The sequence below is a fragment of the Symphalangus syndactylus genome, chromosome 15 (assembly GCF_028878055.3).
Source record: "Symphalangus syndactylus isolate Jambi chromosome 15, NHGRI_mSymSyn1-v2.1_pri, whole genome shotgun sequence".
Lineage (NCBI taxonomy): Eukaryota > Metazoa > Chordata > Mammalia > Primates > Hylobatidae > Symphalangus > Symphalangus syndactylus.
In genome coordinates, this window is record NC_072437.2 from 78,922,620 (window position 1) to 78,939,696 (window position 17,077).

The 17,077-nt window shown below is 40.4% G+C and overlaps 1 protein-coding gene and 1 long non-coding RNA gene across 5 annotated transcripts in view; one reads left to right on the forward strand and one right to left on the reverse strand.

Moving 5' to 3' along the window:
- VWA8 (von Willebrand factor A domain containing 8) overlaps window positions 1–17,077 on the reverse strand; it is a 458,897-nt gene that overhangs the window by 40,279 nt on the left and 401,541 nt on the right. For all 4 annotated transcript variants that reach the window (XM_055244723.2, XM_055244727.2, XM_055244724.2 and 1 more), the window contains 3 exons: window positions 15,898–16,006; window positions 12,484–12,640; window positions 5,766–5,874 (listed from right to left, as the gene is read on the reverse strand). In XM_055244723.2, coding sequence (XP_055100698.2) covers window positions 5,766–5,874; window positions 12,484–12,640; window positions 15,898–16,006 — 375 coding nt within the window. The remainder of the gene's footprint in view (window positions 1–5,765; window positions 5,875–12,483; window positions 12,641–15,897; window positions 16,007–17,077) is intronic.
- Window positions 3,416–11,141, forward strand: LOC134732650 (uncharacterized). Its single transcript, XR_010116013.1, has 4 exons — window positions 3,416–3,476; window positions 3,656–3,717; window positions 7,737–7,859; window positions 10,012–11,141. It is a non-coding gene; the product is annotated as an uncharacterized lncRNA (long non-coding RNA).

Consider the following 17,077-nt stretch of genomic DNA (forward strand, 5'->3'; position numbering starts at 1 on the left):
TCAAATTTCTTTGAATTGTGAGAACACAAAGCAGATGTTTTCTAAAAATTTTATGTTTTCTGAAGAATATTCTATCCCAGCAGCATCTTCTATATCTTAAATGCTTGTTATTCCACCTCAGTACACAACCTTTTCATACATCCCATGTTATTTTATGTTTTCTTTGTCCTTATTCTCGAATGATGAGATACAAAACTGTTCAGGAACAGATTGGACAGATGCTCCCTGGTTGCATTCACTTTCCACTTAGTTTCTACTAGAATTCTCCTTGAGAGATTTTAAACTGGTTGAACTAAATCTACAATGCCAGCTCAAGAATTCAGCAGGGAAGGTATTGAAACTGCGGACAGTCCCAGCATGAGAACTTCATCACCACATCATTTCTTATTTTGTTTGGAAAAGGCACTGCAATGGGGCCAACTTTGGGCACTTGGCTCCTTTGTGATTTAGTCTTCAAGCCAAGTGTAAGTTGGGGCTGGTCTGGCCTTCTTCCCAGGGCTATTCCCCTTTCAGCTTCCTGCTTGTAGCCGCTGCGTGAAACCTGGATCTCCCCCACAACCATGCCTCCATAGCGCTGCTGCTTTCAAACGCTTTTGCATGGCAGTAACAAAATGGATGTCAAGTGATCTGCTTCTCACCAGCTCTAGGGCTCTTTCTTCTTTTCTCTGCCTTTCTAATCAAGGGATTTAGTGACATTCTGTTAGCTCTCATGCAGTTACTCATGAATAATGCTATTTCTCAGGAAGGTTTTCAAGTTGTCTTTGAGAGGGGTCCCATCAAAGTATATTTAGCAAAAATTCTTCAAAGCTGTTTGCATGTCACTAGCGCTCTTCATTAATTTCTCCTGACACGTGGGGTTTTCAATGTGTAAAGCTTTTGACTACTTAAATAATTTTAATGGTCACCTGGCAAAGACTGAGTTAGAGATGCCCATAGGCATGCAGCCCAGAAGTCAGGACTATATTTCTAGGCTGCACCTGGATGAAGTTGTCCTCTCATGGCCACTGACACCATGTCTTGAGTGACGAGCCATTCATGATGTGCTAAGAAAGAGTAACTGGCACTTTGCTGCTCTCCTGTGACATGTAGACGTTCCTTGACACGGCTGTTCTCACCCTTCCCCTCTCTTTACTCTACACTCTTGCCTTAGTTGACACATCTTCCGTTGGCTTGGGCTGTCCCTCTATTCAGATGACCACAAAAATACATATATAGATAGCCATATACACATGAATCCCTATCTAGTCCTCATCTTGCTCCTGAACTCCAAATTCAGGTTTTGAAAACTTTAAACATCATGCTTGATATTTTTACATAGGTGTCCCAATAGTGAGAAAATATATTATAACATCCAAAGCAAACATCTGCTTTCCTCACAAGTCTGTCCTCTTCCTGTGTCCCCTATTTCTGTCCTCCAGGGCTTGAAAACCTCTCATTTCCCTTCCCTCACATTCAGTGTCACTTGTCTTTTTGCCCTACCACCAAACTGCTTCTTGAATTTGTCTCATTCTTTCCATTTTCATTTCAATTATGCTGGTTCAGGTGCCTATCACTTCTCACCTGAATAACTGATACTGTTTTATGATTTAATCTCCTGGCTTCCACCTCTCTTGTCTCTGAAACTTTCTCCTCCATGGCTACAAAACTTCCTAAAGAAGATAGAACCAGCTCTCAGCTCATGCCTGAGACCACACAGTGTCATGCATCTGTCTGTGCTGTGACCTCTTCTGGGGCGTCGTTTCCACCCTTCTCTGTCTGGTTAATACTTGTGTGTCTCTCAAGACTCAGCTCATGTACCCTTACCTTCAAAATCTATCCTTGAATCCTTTTCTTCTGAGCTCCCTCTACCTAGGTACTTACCATATTAAATGGAATAAGCTCTTTAGGTGTCTGCCTTCTCTGCCCCTCAAGCCCAGAATTTTCTTAGTACAGGGACACTATCTTATCAATCTCTGTGCCCTCAGTGCCAAGCACAGTGCGTGCTACACAATCAGTGTTCAAAGCACTATTTATCTGAACAAAAGCTTATTTTGAAACACCACAGGGGAAAAAAGGAACATAATTGTTTGTTCATGGAGATATCATGCTAGCCAAAGCAATCAGAGAAAGGTTAATTTAGTTTAGCCTGAGAATGAAATTATGATTATAGATCAGAAAAACATTGGAGAGAAGATATGATTAAAATCAAGTGGTTTTTTGTATGAATGGATGTTTTCTTTTGTTAGAGCATGCATGCTGCAATAAGAGATTGAGATTCTGAACCAAGTATAATTGAAGTATTTATGGACTGATGAGAAGATTCATGCAATCAATTCACAAAAGGGAAAAGGTTCAATAACTCAAAGAAGCCAAGGAAAGTCACTGGTGATAGCTATCTTAATTGAAGGAAAGACATATACTGCAACATAGGCACATGTTAAAGCAGACATTAACATGGGTGGCAACAGCATTTCCTGCTCCTCAAATCCCACCTGGAATCAATGAGTGGGCCTGAGGCTGTGCTTTGGAAAGTAATCTCAAGTGATGATTTGCTAGTTCCTGGCCAAACTTTGTGCCGTTCACCAAGGAAACACCCATGGTTACTTGGATTACATAGCAACCTCAAAACAGCTGGAAGATATTAGTCAATCGGAGCCACACAGGACTGGCAGAAGATGGCAAAATGGGACCAAATCAAAGGTTCCTTGCTTTGTTTTCAATCTAAAGTTCCATATTCTACACAAGGCCATGTCCATGCTTGATCAGTAGCTATGTTTTAAACTAGCCCTATCTTCCTAAATGGAGGACTAGAAGGCCCACCTGAGAATAACTCCCCTATGGATTAAAAATAGATTCAATAAGGAAAACACTTGAAAAATGCTGTGTTAGCATTTGGATAATGATGCAAAATGTTTTATGAGTATATGTAAGAATATACTTTTTATGGAATTGTTGAGTTGGAAGAAGAGAACAGAGACCCTAACAAACAATAATGAACTGAGCTTTGGGCTGCACCTGCCTCGCTAGCCATACAGCCCAGGACAGGTTACACCATCTTTCTAATCTTCCGGTCTCTCATTTATAAAGTGGGGGCAAAAGATGGCAGAAATGGAACCAGTATTTCACAGGATTATGAGAATTGACACAATGTATGTTTCCTCATCTATCAAATGTAGAAAATTATACATACTGGTTTCTGTAGAGGTTAAATCGCACAATGAATGTAAAGTACCTGACTGGGTACCTGGCCTGTAATCCAGGCTGATAAATCTTAGCAAGTACAATGAAGGTAATGATGAAATGAATCCTTCTGTAGAGAATGCTGCATGCTAGGCATTGTTTACGCATATCATCTGAGTTCTTCACTAACACACTAGTATCTGTCATTCCCATTTTACAGAACCCAGGCTGTCTGGCTGCAGAGAATGACAATAATGATGGAGGTGATCTTGGTGACGATGACGATGTGAAGCACCTAGTAGAATGCCTGGTGCATGGTAAATTCTCAGTAAATGCTTGCTATTATTATAATGCTGGTATTGTTTGTAAAGATTTCTGAAGATGGAAGTTCTACATCTATTTTAGCTACTTATTCAAGGATTAAATTGCTTTTATCTTCTTTCCTATATCTTAAAACTCTTTCTTGGTATTAGTTAAGCCTATTTTCTCTTTTTAGATCTCCAGAGAGGAAGAGAATAAAAACTCCCCTGAAATAATTACTCTCGTTGAGGATATTTAGTAAGTTATTGACTCCAACCCCCTTAAGGATTTTTTAAAAATGGGTGCTACTTTGTTTTCCATGCATTTAATCTTACTTGTTGCTTTTACGTGAGACCTTCAGAGTTTTCTTTCATTCCTCTTTGAAAGCTGAAAGCAAAACTGGACACTGTTTTCTGATACTGGTCTCACTGTTGTGGCGATTAGTGGAAGAGCCATTCCTTGATGCTAACTCTAATTCTAACCCAGGCTTCATTTGTGTGTGATTGTGAGAAGTCAGAGCAGTGGACCTGACTTTTCATCTTTTGGCTGATTGTGTCAACATGATACCATTTATCTAAAGCACTGATCTGAGGATTAAATGTGATAGTGCTTGTAAAAGCAACTATAGCATAGTCCCCAACAAATACCAACTAAGACATCAACTAATACCAGAGGAGGAATCTGATACCTTCAATTAAAAATGTATTCTTATATCCCTTTGTAGCACTGCGAATCCTCTTTCTGCCCACAGGGTAGGACTCGATGTTGTCTGCATGTTCTTGTGGCATCCAGGGCTATTCAGGATCTGGTGCCTACGACTCTGGCAGCCTCTTGCCACTGTCTCCCACCAGGGTGTGCTTTTCTCAGCCATAACAAATACTCTGTCCTTCTCTGAACTCACTGCACTCTCCTATACCTCTGTGCGCTTGTGCATACTGCTTCCTCTGTTGGACATGCCCTGACTCCTTAAGCACATGGGAAATTCCTTAGCATCTTTCAAGAGTAAATTCAAACATTACATTCTCCATGAAGCCTTTCCTCATTTCGTCTCATAGCATTGTGTGCAAAATTCTCTACAGAACTTAGGAAATTTAGTTGACTGTGAGTCCCTTCTTTGAAGGCAGAAGATGTATCTTAGTTTTCTCTCTCTAATGGTGTGCATCGAGAACTTAAGAAGTGAGTGAATCACTGAACCATACTCATTCTCAAGTCTTAGGATAGGCACCATCTCCCATTACTCTCACCTCTGAATCATCCATTTTGGCCCTTAGCCAACTATTGCCTTACCCTGAAGCTCAGAGCCAACCTGGCAGTGTCCTGGTGCTCTCAATGTCCAGGGCAATGAACACTTGTCAAATGAGTGACTATGTAAGAAGATCCAATCATTCAACATCATATTGTTCACATAGTTTATATAAAATCTTATGCTGTTTTATCCTAAATAACTGCATATAGATTTTTTTTAAAGCACATGGTTTAATTTTTTACATTTCTTCGATTTTGAAATTAGACATCTGGTTAATTATTATAAAGATCTTTCCTCCTGGAAATGACAGAACTTTTATTAATCTCTGGATACGGTTTAGATCTTTTTAAAAAATAAGGCTTTTCCAGAGTTTTAGGTTAAAATGGTAGATTAAAAACTGCATCACAGAAGTTCTAATCCCCAATACTTAGCAAAAATAATAAAACTTCCCCCAAAAGAACAATTACAAATAATAACCAAAAAGGGAAAGGCAATCAGCTTGAAATACTTCATGGAAAAGAAACACAAGATTCCAGAGTAGAATGGAGAAGCAGGGCACAGCTTGGCTCCCAACCTTCTTCCTTCGTCCTGAAATGGGGCTTTGCTTTCTCTTTAGACAAAATAATCTGATTTTGTTTGTGATTTTAAGGAACACTCAGCCCCTCCTAAATTATTTGTGCAAACTGACCAGAGCACAATTTCTCATTTGAAATCTCCAAACAATAGTCATGCTTAGGAAATACTGAAGTGTCTTAATATTTTCAGGAGCAGTAGCAGTACCAACTGGTTCCTCAGCATTGAGAGCTTTGTGAAACTGCAAAAGGGCAGGCAATGTGAGAGCAAGAGGAGGGCAGAAAGAGGAGGAGCCAGGGGATATACAGAATACATACCCTGGATGATCAAAAAGAAAGCCATGGGACATTTTCACACTGATACATATTTTCACACTGATACATTTTTTTCGGACTGGCTAATTAGGGTTCGGATAATTTTCTCCAAGACTTTAGGAATGTGTCCAGGTTTGGGCCCAGGTTATTTTCTTGGTCCATAAGTAGATTACCTGTAAATTATCCAGGATGATTCGGAGGGAGTGCACCTGTCGCCGAACAGCACCTGAAAACCTTTCATAGGTTGCAGCATCGTATTCACTCATTTGGATCTCCTTTAACCTGAAACCAGAAGAGTATAAAAAGTTAACAGCTTAAATCACGTATATGTAGGTTTTTACTTCCATTCGCCTCCTGCTAGAAATTTAGCAAACTCCTTGGAAACTCAGATTCATGTTAAAGAGAAAAGGCAAGAAGTGATGTCTCCAGCTATGCTTCCAGATTCAAAGGAGGTAACATCCAGTAGTGTGCTAATAAATGGTTAACAAACTAGGACAAGAAAAAAGTCCTAGATTTGTAGTGTTTGCTGATTTCCATGATGTAAATATTGCCACCATGATCAGTTACAAGCTATGAACAGTGAGTTAGGAAAAAATGTGCACAATTGGCTCTCATGAGCCAGTATGAATTGGCTTTGTGGTACACCATTGCTATATCCCAAAGCCATATTGTGATGTTTGCAGCCGATCAGTTCATGTGGCAGATTCCTAAGAGGGTTCCCATGGGTTGCTTTTTAAGACAAGATCATGTATTTGATTGACCAAGATAACAGTTCAAGCCTAAAGAATGTAAGTTAATGTGCTGCTATGTATCCCTATGTGAGAGTTTTCTAAAATTGCTGACAGTGTAATTTAGACAGGACAATTGTATTTTAATATTATTGTGGCTTTGAAATTCTATCTTCCCAGTATGCTGCTCCTTTTTATCAGTTTTTATCATTTGCTTCAATGAAGCCCCACCAGCACACTGGAAGCTCCCCGTACACATCACATGCCCTGCAAGTGCTTCTCTCCTACTTGCAGTGTCCCTCCCCTGACTTTGCCTACTAACTCCCACTTCAAGACTCAAGTCAATGATTGCCTCCTCCAAGAAGTCTGCTCTGATCCCTGGGTCTTTCTTCTGTGCTCTTATCTCACTTCATTCCTCCATCAGAGAATTTGCTTTCCATGCTGTAACTATCTGCCTCCTGTCTCCCCAACTAGGCTCTATACTCCTTTAGGTAAGGGCTGAGTCTTTCTCATCTTTATCTTTACAGTGCCTAGCATGAAACCTAACATATAATGGGTGCTCAAAATAAATAGAAATGAATGACTGAAATAAAAATACAACTCAGCATTACTTAAAATGCAGCATCTTAAACCGTCAGTAGAAAGTTCATTCAGAGTGAACTCTCTTGGGTTTTACAGTGTTGTATCCATAATACATTAACTTAATCACACATTTCTATAAATTTCTATAAATGTAAAAGGTGCTGATATTAGGACAAGGAATAATAAGTGCATATCTCGAAAGCCCAAGCATAACATAATCTTCTAAACTAGTGTGTGTGTATATGCATGCAATGTTGGAGATATGAATCCTAGGTGTATTGCTGAAACTCTTATCTAATGTGTATTTTTTATCACCTTGAGCTAAAACAGAAACCTCAAATACTGAATGAGAATAAATGTTCTCTATTCCTCCCTGTCAGGTTGAGCATTGGGAAAAATCCATTCACCATGAGGGAGAGTGCTAGAAGCTTATTATAATTACATAATGCTAGGCCTAGACTACCATGGGGCAGACTGGCATTCCTGCCCTGTCACCCCACTGGATAATACCCACTTAGGTTTCAAGATCTAGCTCAAAGGCCACATCCTTTGAAGTCTTGCTTGAGCAATTGCATAAAGCTGGCCATTCCCTTTTCATGCGCCCTATACAGACATCTACCATGAAACTAGCATACTTTATTGCTTTAATAGATAGGCCTGTTGCCCTCTATTATGGTGTTTTCAAATTTTTCTTTCCATAGTAGGAAATGTTTTACATTGAGATCTTATATACACAAATGCATGTATGTATATAGGATAACTGAACCAAAAATTTAATGAAAAATACTTTTATTACATGGGATGTACTCTGATGTTTTCTATTCTGTTCCTCAGGGAGAAGGACGATGTTTTATTTTTTCATTGAACTTCCAGTACCTACCACAATACCTGCCTGGCACACAGTGGCACTCAATAAGTGCTGCTGGATGGCACTTTGAAAACACTGACTATTAAAAGGTAAATACAGAAAAGGCCACTATAATATCTGAATGGTTGTATCTTGAGGTGACATGCCAAGGTGCCTTTCTAAATCTAATTAACTTTCAGTCCTGAAGAATAAAAAGAAATATGTGTATAGGACTTGACCTCCTGACAATACCTCTTGTATTTAGTTTCTGGCAGTCTCTGAAATCTCTCTATCACTTTTTATTAGATTAAGTTATGTCTCAAGTATCAAGGCTGACAGAAGCTGGCCACAATGAACAATGCAGGACATGCCACCTACCCCTTCATACCTAAACTGGTGTGTGTTTGTATGTCATGCTTCTTCTCAAAGAAGGGAGATTAGCATGGATTAGAAACAAATGTAGACACAGCTGTCCATGGGGTGGGGAGGGGATGGAGGAGAGAATATATAGAAATATGTGATTAAATTAGCGCATTACGGATACGACACTGTAAAACCTAATAGAGGTCACCCAGCAAATGAACTTTCTACTTACAGTTAAAGATGCTGCATTTTAAATAATCCTGAGTTGTATTTTTATTTCAGCCATTCAATTCATTTTCAGCATCCATTATACGTTAGGTACTATGCCATATATTTCTATAAATATAAAAGGTACTGATATTAGGACAGGAAATAATGAACATATATCTCAAAAGCCTAACCACAACACAATCTTCTAAACTACTGTGTGTGTGTGTGTGTGTGTGTGTGTGCATGCACGCACATGGAATGTTGGAGGTATGGGTTGTAGATGTATACATAAATACAAACATATATACACACATAAAAACACATATGTACATACATACACACATACATATCAAGGAAGGAGCCAGCCATTTGGTAAGCCACCTTGAGCAGACTGATCTTTGCAGAGTGATCAGAATTAGCTCCAGTTATAGGGCTACAACTGGTACGATCATGTTGCACCCAAAACACACCACATGCTGTTTTAATTATGAAGAAATCTGGAAACCATATTCCAGATTGTGTCGGTTTTCAGAAAGATCATCTACAAGGCAATCAAAGCTGATAAATTTTGAAAGATGATGACTGAAGCAAGGGATGTAGAAAGAAAAGAGAAATTTTAGCCTCTGGATCAAATGAGGTACCCATTGCTAATACTCTCAAGCCCACAAAACTAGCTGGAAACATATCTTTCTGCTTCTTTAACCCTGATCAAAACTGCAGGGCACAGCTGCTTCACATCCTAGTAATCTTTGTGGACTAACTGCGTTTTGTTGGCACAGTATATTTTTAAAGGGTATATTTATTGTTACGTAAGAGTCTGGGAATTTTAGTTCTCATTTTACTTTTTCTTACAGGTCAGACTTAAGTACTATAATTTTGAATCAATTATAAGGAAAACAAACTTAAGCTTAGGTCCACTGTGTGAGGCTGATTAGTTTTGCAAATGGTAGTGGATGCAATCTCCACAGCTGGTGCCTACCCTAGACGCTTTTCTAAGTGTGTACATGTACCTCATTGTCTATTCCATTTGCTTTTCACTGGTATAATGTTTCTGTTCTATTTTATTCATGTTTTATGCTTGTCTCTCTCTGTTAGTCTGCCTGAGTTAATATATTCTTGATATGCAAGGGCTGGTATCTAGCTTAAAACCAGATACAAATAGATGCTATCAAAATGCTGTGTTGATGATGTCAGGAACCCACTTAGCAGCATTAGGCTCTCCAAGGCACTAGCACAAACTTTCTGGCTCACAGCTAGGACTGCCTAGTTTCAGCCAGTCTCCGAATTAAGTACTAAAGGATGATTCCATTACTTGTATACATGTGTGTATCATTCATTCCACAAATACATATGAAGGTTTGCTACATACCAGGTTCTTGGTGTAGGTCCTGGGTTTATACTAGAGCACAAAACAGATGGATGTTTGCCCCCCAGGAACTTACATCGGAGGAGAGACAATCAACTATTCATTCACACAAATCACATAATGGGAAAGAGTGATAAGAGTTACGGAGAAAAGGTACAGGATGCCATAAAAGCATCAATGGTGGGAACTGACCTCATTCTGCATATGCCTAAGTGGCAAAACCGTTTTCAAACTTATTATTTGATGATAGTGAAGAATTATTACTTTTTAAAGACTTAATAATAGTATTGTGAGTTTGTATTTTTTGTTTTTATATTATGCAGATACACTTGGAAATATTTACAATGAAATGATAGAAGTCTTGGATTAGCTTCAAAACAAGCCAGCAGAGAAGACTAGGAGTGGAGCCAGATTTTTCTTCTTGAAGTTGGGGGGTCGGGTCCATCGCATTCATCATTATATGTTCTTCTCAACTTTTATGTTTGAAAAGTTCCTAATAAAAAGTTGAAAAACTTTCAGCAGCATTAAATGAAATATTCACCAAATGGGATGAAAGTCCCATTTCTACATGAAAGTAGAAAGCAACATCTTCCTCTTGGTGTTTTGCTGTGCCCCATCTTTCTCAGGATCTCCATGTGTTTCTATTTCTTTCTCTCCTTTCTCACACCCTTGGCAAACTCCTCTGTCTTTCAACTACCTTATGGTATTCTCTTTTCCTTCAACTGAGACTTTTCTCTGCAGCATTTACTAGAGGTGTATATTTTCCTCATCCCTTCCCCATGTCGTCTCTTTCCTCTCTTACATCTGCTAAATTCATTTGCATTATGGGCACAGATGCCATGCCCCTTGACTTCTTCCCCTGTAGGGCAATTGTCCTTAAGAGAACCACACTCCTTATTCCTATTATGGCAACAGGAGAAGGGGGTACATACTTGTGGCCAGGCACTGTTACCTTTCTGTCTCCCTGTGAACTATGTGTGTGCCAGAACACTCTATCTATCTACCTGTCCACTTGGGCAAAAATTTAGACTGAACAATTACTTGGCAGGTTTTAAAGGTGGCAACAATAGAACTCATTAATTGCGGAGGGAAGAATGACACATGTCCAATTGTTTAGTTCTTTTTCTAAATGGGTACTTAATAATTCATAAGAAATGTAGAAGCCGGGCGCGGCAGCTCACGCTTGTAATCCCAGCACTTTGGGAGGCCGAGGCGGGCGGATCACAAGGTCAGGAGATTGAGACCACGGTGAAACCCCATCTCTACTAAAAATACAAAAAAATTAGCCGGGCGTGGTGGTGGGTGCCTGTAGTCCCAGCTACTCGGAGAGGCTGAGGCAGGAGAATGGCGTGAACCCGGGAGGTGGAGTTTGCAGTGAGCCGAGATTGCGCCACTGCACTCCAGCCTGGGCGACAGAGCGAGACTCCGTCAAAAAAAAAAAAAAAAAAAAAAAAAAAAAAAGTAGAGAACTTTCATTCTAACAAGACTGTTCACTACACTATTCTCTACCCTTTTTTGAGAGGTTTAAACACTTTCATTCCTAACATAGTTACCTGTTCTCATAACCTCCCTGGGAGAAAGGGAGAGTGAATTTTATTCCAGAAGAGCAAATTCAGGCACAAAGAGGACAGATAAACTGTCAACAGTCACCAGGGAAGCCAGCAGAAGGGCTGAGAGCAACACTCTTGCCTCTAGCATCAAGCGTGTTATTTACCTGCTGAACCCTCGAGGGTCTGAGCTGGCAGGCTTTCCTGAGGGTGTGGCGGCAGGGCCTGCATTCTTGTCTCTATTGTCCTGTACTGTTTACTTGCAGGATGTGGAAGCACAGCATGTAATGTAATACCAGATGTTCTATGTGGGAGGAATTTCATAACTCATACACTTTAGCATGCTTTTTTCTAACTGCGCCCAGCTCCTTTCATGCAGCACAAAAATGTAAATCTGCTTCCCAAACTACTACCAGGTCCTGGAATCTAAAAGGAAATACTGGTGGTTCTTTGGTATTGTTCACTTTTAGCTGAAGCGCACATGTGGATGTCTAGGGTAACATCGTGTGGATTCTTCTTATTTTTTAAATGGCTCCTATTGTAGTGGCCCAGAACAGCTGGGGAATGTCCGAAGGCCACAGGCTCACTGGCCTAGATTAAGGCCTCTACTCACTGATGAGGCCTCCCCATCCAAACTCACTGTCCCTCCTCCCGAGCTGGTGCCCATTATCCTGAGTGGGCTAGCTGCCTCTCTCTTCCGTAGACACTATGCCCAGCCTGCCCTGGTGCCTCTGCTCATTTAGTTTTCCCTTTCTGAAATATTCTAGCTCTTCTCTTCCCATCTCTAAATCCTAGCTGAGCTTTGGCCCCACCTCACATCAGCCCACTAAACTTGCCTTTCTCTGCACTGCTGAAGGGGACAGCCTCCGCACCCTATGACTTTAGCACTTAACTCTGTGTGTGTATGTATGTGTGTTCCCTTGTCCTGCCTCCACACTAATCTGCAAGATTTCTGAGGGCAGGAAGGGACCATCGTGTAGAGTTACCTGAATTCCCTATGTTGCCTAGGAACAGATAGACATGGATGGGGTGATTTGAGCTTTAGATTTTAAGGAGCCTAAGCAGAAAGAACAGGGGATTTTGTTTATTTGGCTGTTTCAGTTAGGGACGGGGATGGCTGTGGATTTTAGTTTCAGGTCTGAGTTGCTGCATGAGGTGGAAACACACACAAATCTAGGTTTCCCCACAGTCCATCATGACATTTCACCATAGCAGTAGTGCTGCTCTAAATGCGATGGGAACACTGACCTCTGCTGGAACGCTCTCTGGCCCATCTCTCTAGCAGCTCTCTTGACCTCTTCGGGAACTGCATCTTTCTCAGCCTGAGAGACCTGGTACACCGTATGGCCTGCATCCAGCCGGTAAGGGCCTCCTTTGCCACCCAGGCCTGCCGTGTCTCTTCCCCCTGGAAGGAAAATGTGGATATTCAGATGATAAATCTGAACTTGACCACAGAGCAAAAGCTGGGTCATGGTTTTAGGACAGCCTTGTGGAGGATATTAATTGTACTTAACTAGGAATTAAACAGTCAAATTACCTTCTTCTGGAAAAAGATGTATTCTCTTGTTTAGGATGCTTTTCCTTTTTCCCATGCATTCAAATACTACCTATATATCAAGGCTTACTCCAACTTCTATGACACCTTAGCTAATGCTGCTACCTCATAAGGATCCATACTCTCGTGTACTATTTGTTATCCTTTCATATTTATTTTTCTAACCAACTATATGATGGATGAGATATTTTATTTACTTTTGTACTACTGCACCTATAAGAGTGGTTTGAATATCATAGATACTTAGTATATATTTGCTAACTAAATGAACAACTGTTTCCCTCCCTCACATATTACCTTAGTTTTCCTTAAAAAAACCTAGACAGTTAAGCTATAAATACTGTTTTTTTCTGTTTTGCAAATTACAAAAATAATGCACAGAGGCTAAATGACATATTCAGGACCTCATATCACTGGCTTAGCCAAGATTAGAAGCCAATTATTACACCAACTTTAACTTTTGGTTTGAATAGTATATAACATAAACACCACCAGCTTTAGAACAGTCTTTCAACAGAAACTCAAGTTTACATAATACATATTACATATACATATTATGTTTTATAACATAACATTGTATGAACTGTTCATATTGTAAATGCCTGTAAGGCCAGGTAGGTCATATGATAAAAAGTGGGACATTGGCTAACTTAGAGAGGATTTACCTTGTCTAAATACACAAAAATTGAAATTATTTTAAAACACTACATGGACCAGAGAAAAAAACACATCTGTTGGCTAGATTTGGCCTTTGGGCTATAAGATCGTTACCCCTATTTAGGGGTAGATTAGAATACTAGTAACCCATTTCTTTTGTTCTTTCACATATAACTTGAGAACTTAGAAGAGAATCCAGTATTGGAGGGGCAGTATAGTACAGTATAGTATATTATAATACACTGCTATTGTAGAGTATATTATGATATAGTTAAGCCAGACTGCCTGGGTTTGAATCCTGGCTCCAACCCACCAGCCATTTATCTTTGGGGAATTACTTAACTTCTCTGTGTCTCAGGCTCCTCTCTATAAAGTGGGGATACTAATATTACTCACTTCATGGGATTGTCATGAAGCTAAAATGCTTAGAGCAGTATCTGGCACATAATAAAAGCCATATAATGGACTGCTTTTACTATTATTATTAAACAAAGCCTAGTTACACAGAATTAGGCAATTTCTAGTTTCATAAAGTGGAATATTTGAAGGCTTTTAGACTTTGGGTAAATTATGTTACCTTTTTCTTTCACCATCACCACCCCCACCCCCACCTTACCACTGAGCTTTAACTGGTCTAACAGAACTAAAACCAAGAACTCAATACGAACTGCTTTCCTTATGAAAGCCCAGGTAGGTCATTTCCTTTTGGGAAATACCATGAGAACTGCCTGTTAATTACACTACTTTAATCTTTTGATTGGAACATATTTCACTTTTATTTAGAAATGGGTGGTGGAAAATTCCTTCTGGGATGTGTGTGACTCCCATTTCTTACTCATGGCCAGCCAACAGGCAGAGGAGTGCAATAATTGGACAGTGACAATGAGCTATAGGAGGAAAAGGTATTTCTGGGATCTAACTCCTTTCCTACAGGAGGGTATCCTGAGTATGGGTGGATCATGAATTTGAGCTGAAAGCTTCCTAGGTGCTGAGATGTTATCATTCTGGTGAAAGGGAGAAAGTGGTGGAACCATCAGAAGCTGGTGTGAGTGACTGGCCACCTGAGTCACAGGGCCCCGGGGAAAGTCGCACTAGGGTGGAGCAGGAGGTGCTCTTCATGATCTCCACTTCCCAGAGCCTTTAACTTGTACTATTTAAATGAAAATGCTTACCAGAGGTTCTAAGACTACAGGGCATAAGCCTGGACATTCCAAACCAGTTCAGAAGATAATGGGGAGGGTGGGCAAGGGAGGAGCATTGATGAAGAAAGGGGAATCAAATGACTTGTTGGGCCAGAGCTCAGTTCAAAGTAAAGAATTCTGAGGGAAAAGAATGGCAGAGAGAAAAAGAGAAATTGAAGCCAAGGAGCCTTGATCAATTGAAAACTAAAAGCCAGGTGAAACAAAGGTAGCCTCAATCTGGAGAGATATGTGAGCTAGTAAATTCAAGTTTGGTAACAAATAGGAATTTTTCCCCCAGAGTAGTCCACTGCTGGGAAACCACATCTGGCCAGCTCGTTCCACAGTGCATTCCATATGGATTAAATCTTGTTGGCTTGACACTAACTTCCAGATCAAAGGACATTTCTAAAAATAGCCTTACTTTAAAGCTGATGCTTGATGAATAAACAGAGTAGGCAAGAAGTCCACAGGCCTATTTGATAGCACATTGTCTCAGCAGAGAAACCCATTTCCTCCCAAGGCTGTCAAGGCCAAGAGACACAGACCATCCTAAGGAAGGTGAAGTACAGAGCTGCCAGCACTCCTCACGGTGAGATAAGCTCAGACAGTGCGCACACAGTCTGGCCCTATTCCTGTGGACTCGCAGATGTGTCTGCTCCAGCTGCTGCAGAGGAAAAAGGAAGACGGCAGTCCTGGGAACAATGCCCTAGTTGGGCAGCCAAGAGGAAGGAGTCAGCCATCGGTTTAGACTGCAACCAGCCTTATCTCGAAATCTTGCATCCTCAACATACTTCGAAGATGTGGAAGACAAGGACCATTTCTTTTCAAAGTCAGTTGCTCAAGAAAGAATTTACCGTGGATTTCTGGCATGATCCCAAGGTCATGGAATTTAAAAGAAGGGATTAACACTTTAGTGAAAATATTCTTCATGCCAGGCACTGTGCTCAGTGCTTAACAATCGTAATCTCATTTAATCCTCACCACAACTTAAGGTAGTTTACACTATCCCCCTTTGACTGATGAAGCAACTCCAGGAGGGCCAGCATGTTCTTAGGTCACAGGGTGGCAGAGCCTGTGGGACTCCAAATGCCAGGCTCTTCACATGCCTTGATGTCATGCTGGGGCAGAGGGCAAGACAACAATCCAACTGAGTAATGAGGGAGGCTGAGAAGGAAAGCCGGTCTCAGTCTTCTCAGGGGCGATGTGCTGGCCTAATGGGCTTGGGAAACCTCAGGAAGGCTGACTCAGGAGAATGCCTGTGCTACCAACCTGTTCCGCCAGCCCAAGTGTTGCCGCCCACGTGAGGCATGTTGTCTGGGTCCTCCTTCCCGTGTTTGGGGGAGCTTACATCTTCACCACTGTCTCTGTTGATTGTTATCTAAAAATGAAGAATTGAGACATTTTTACTATCCTGTGACAAACACCAGGAACTGCATGACAGAAAAAAAATTATTTTCTCCTAAGTCCTTAAGGTATCACATAACCTCAGGCCACTGGACTTGATAAATGCTGTGAGTATTTGGCAAAAATTCCATCAGATGGATTCCAACATCCATCTAGTTGGGAAGAAGAACTAATTTTTTAAAAAACTCTTAAAGAAAAGTAAAGGAGCTGGACTGCATTATAGCTACAGAATTTTTCTGGTGCAAACCAAGCTGTGAGCATTTCCACAGGGCATGAGACCTACCAGATGCAGGGAAAATGGATCTCACTGGAGAGGGATATTTTGCCAGTGGTTTAAAAGGATCCCCACCTAGCTGATCCAGCTGAGTCATTATATACACATTTACCCATTCTGTTTTCAAAGAAATCCCGTTACTCTGAGAGATGCCATTTTACATACAATATATGGAAAAGAAAAACAGTTATGTATGTATGCCTTCGTGACAGATTTATGTTATATACTAAAAACTGCTTATTTATTTTTTCTGACCCACTTCAATCTTTATTATGGTATTTTGTAGCTTTCCTACTTCATCTTTATCATAAAACTAGATTTATGATTCCTGCAATTCAAACAGAGTAAGAAGTACTTTAGCCTTCCTCTGTGAGAGCCTGAAGTTCATTGCTTCCTATTTCATTCAGTACAGTGTCACCAAAGGAGTGATAACCACACAGAAATTTCAATCCTAGTAGTCAGTTCAGTAGATACTACTCCACAATAAAAAGAAATCAAAGCATTCACATTTTATGCACACCACGAGCCTGCTCTCAGATAGGATTTCCCAGAAGACAAAATCAAATTCTCATTTATTTGTTCAAATAAGACTTACAGAAAATGTACTGATGGAACATTCTGTGAGGTACCATGGGGCCTACAAAGCCATGGGCGATTGGTTCCTGCCCTCAAACTGCTTACAGCGGAACAAGACAGCTTACAAATAAATGGGCCTGAAGTCAGTCTTTAGAGTTAACCATTCCATGTTGGTACATGGGATTTTCATTCTTG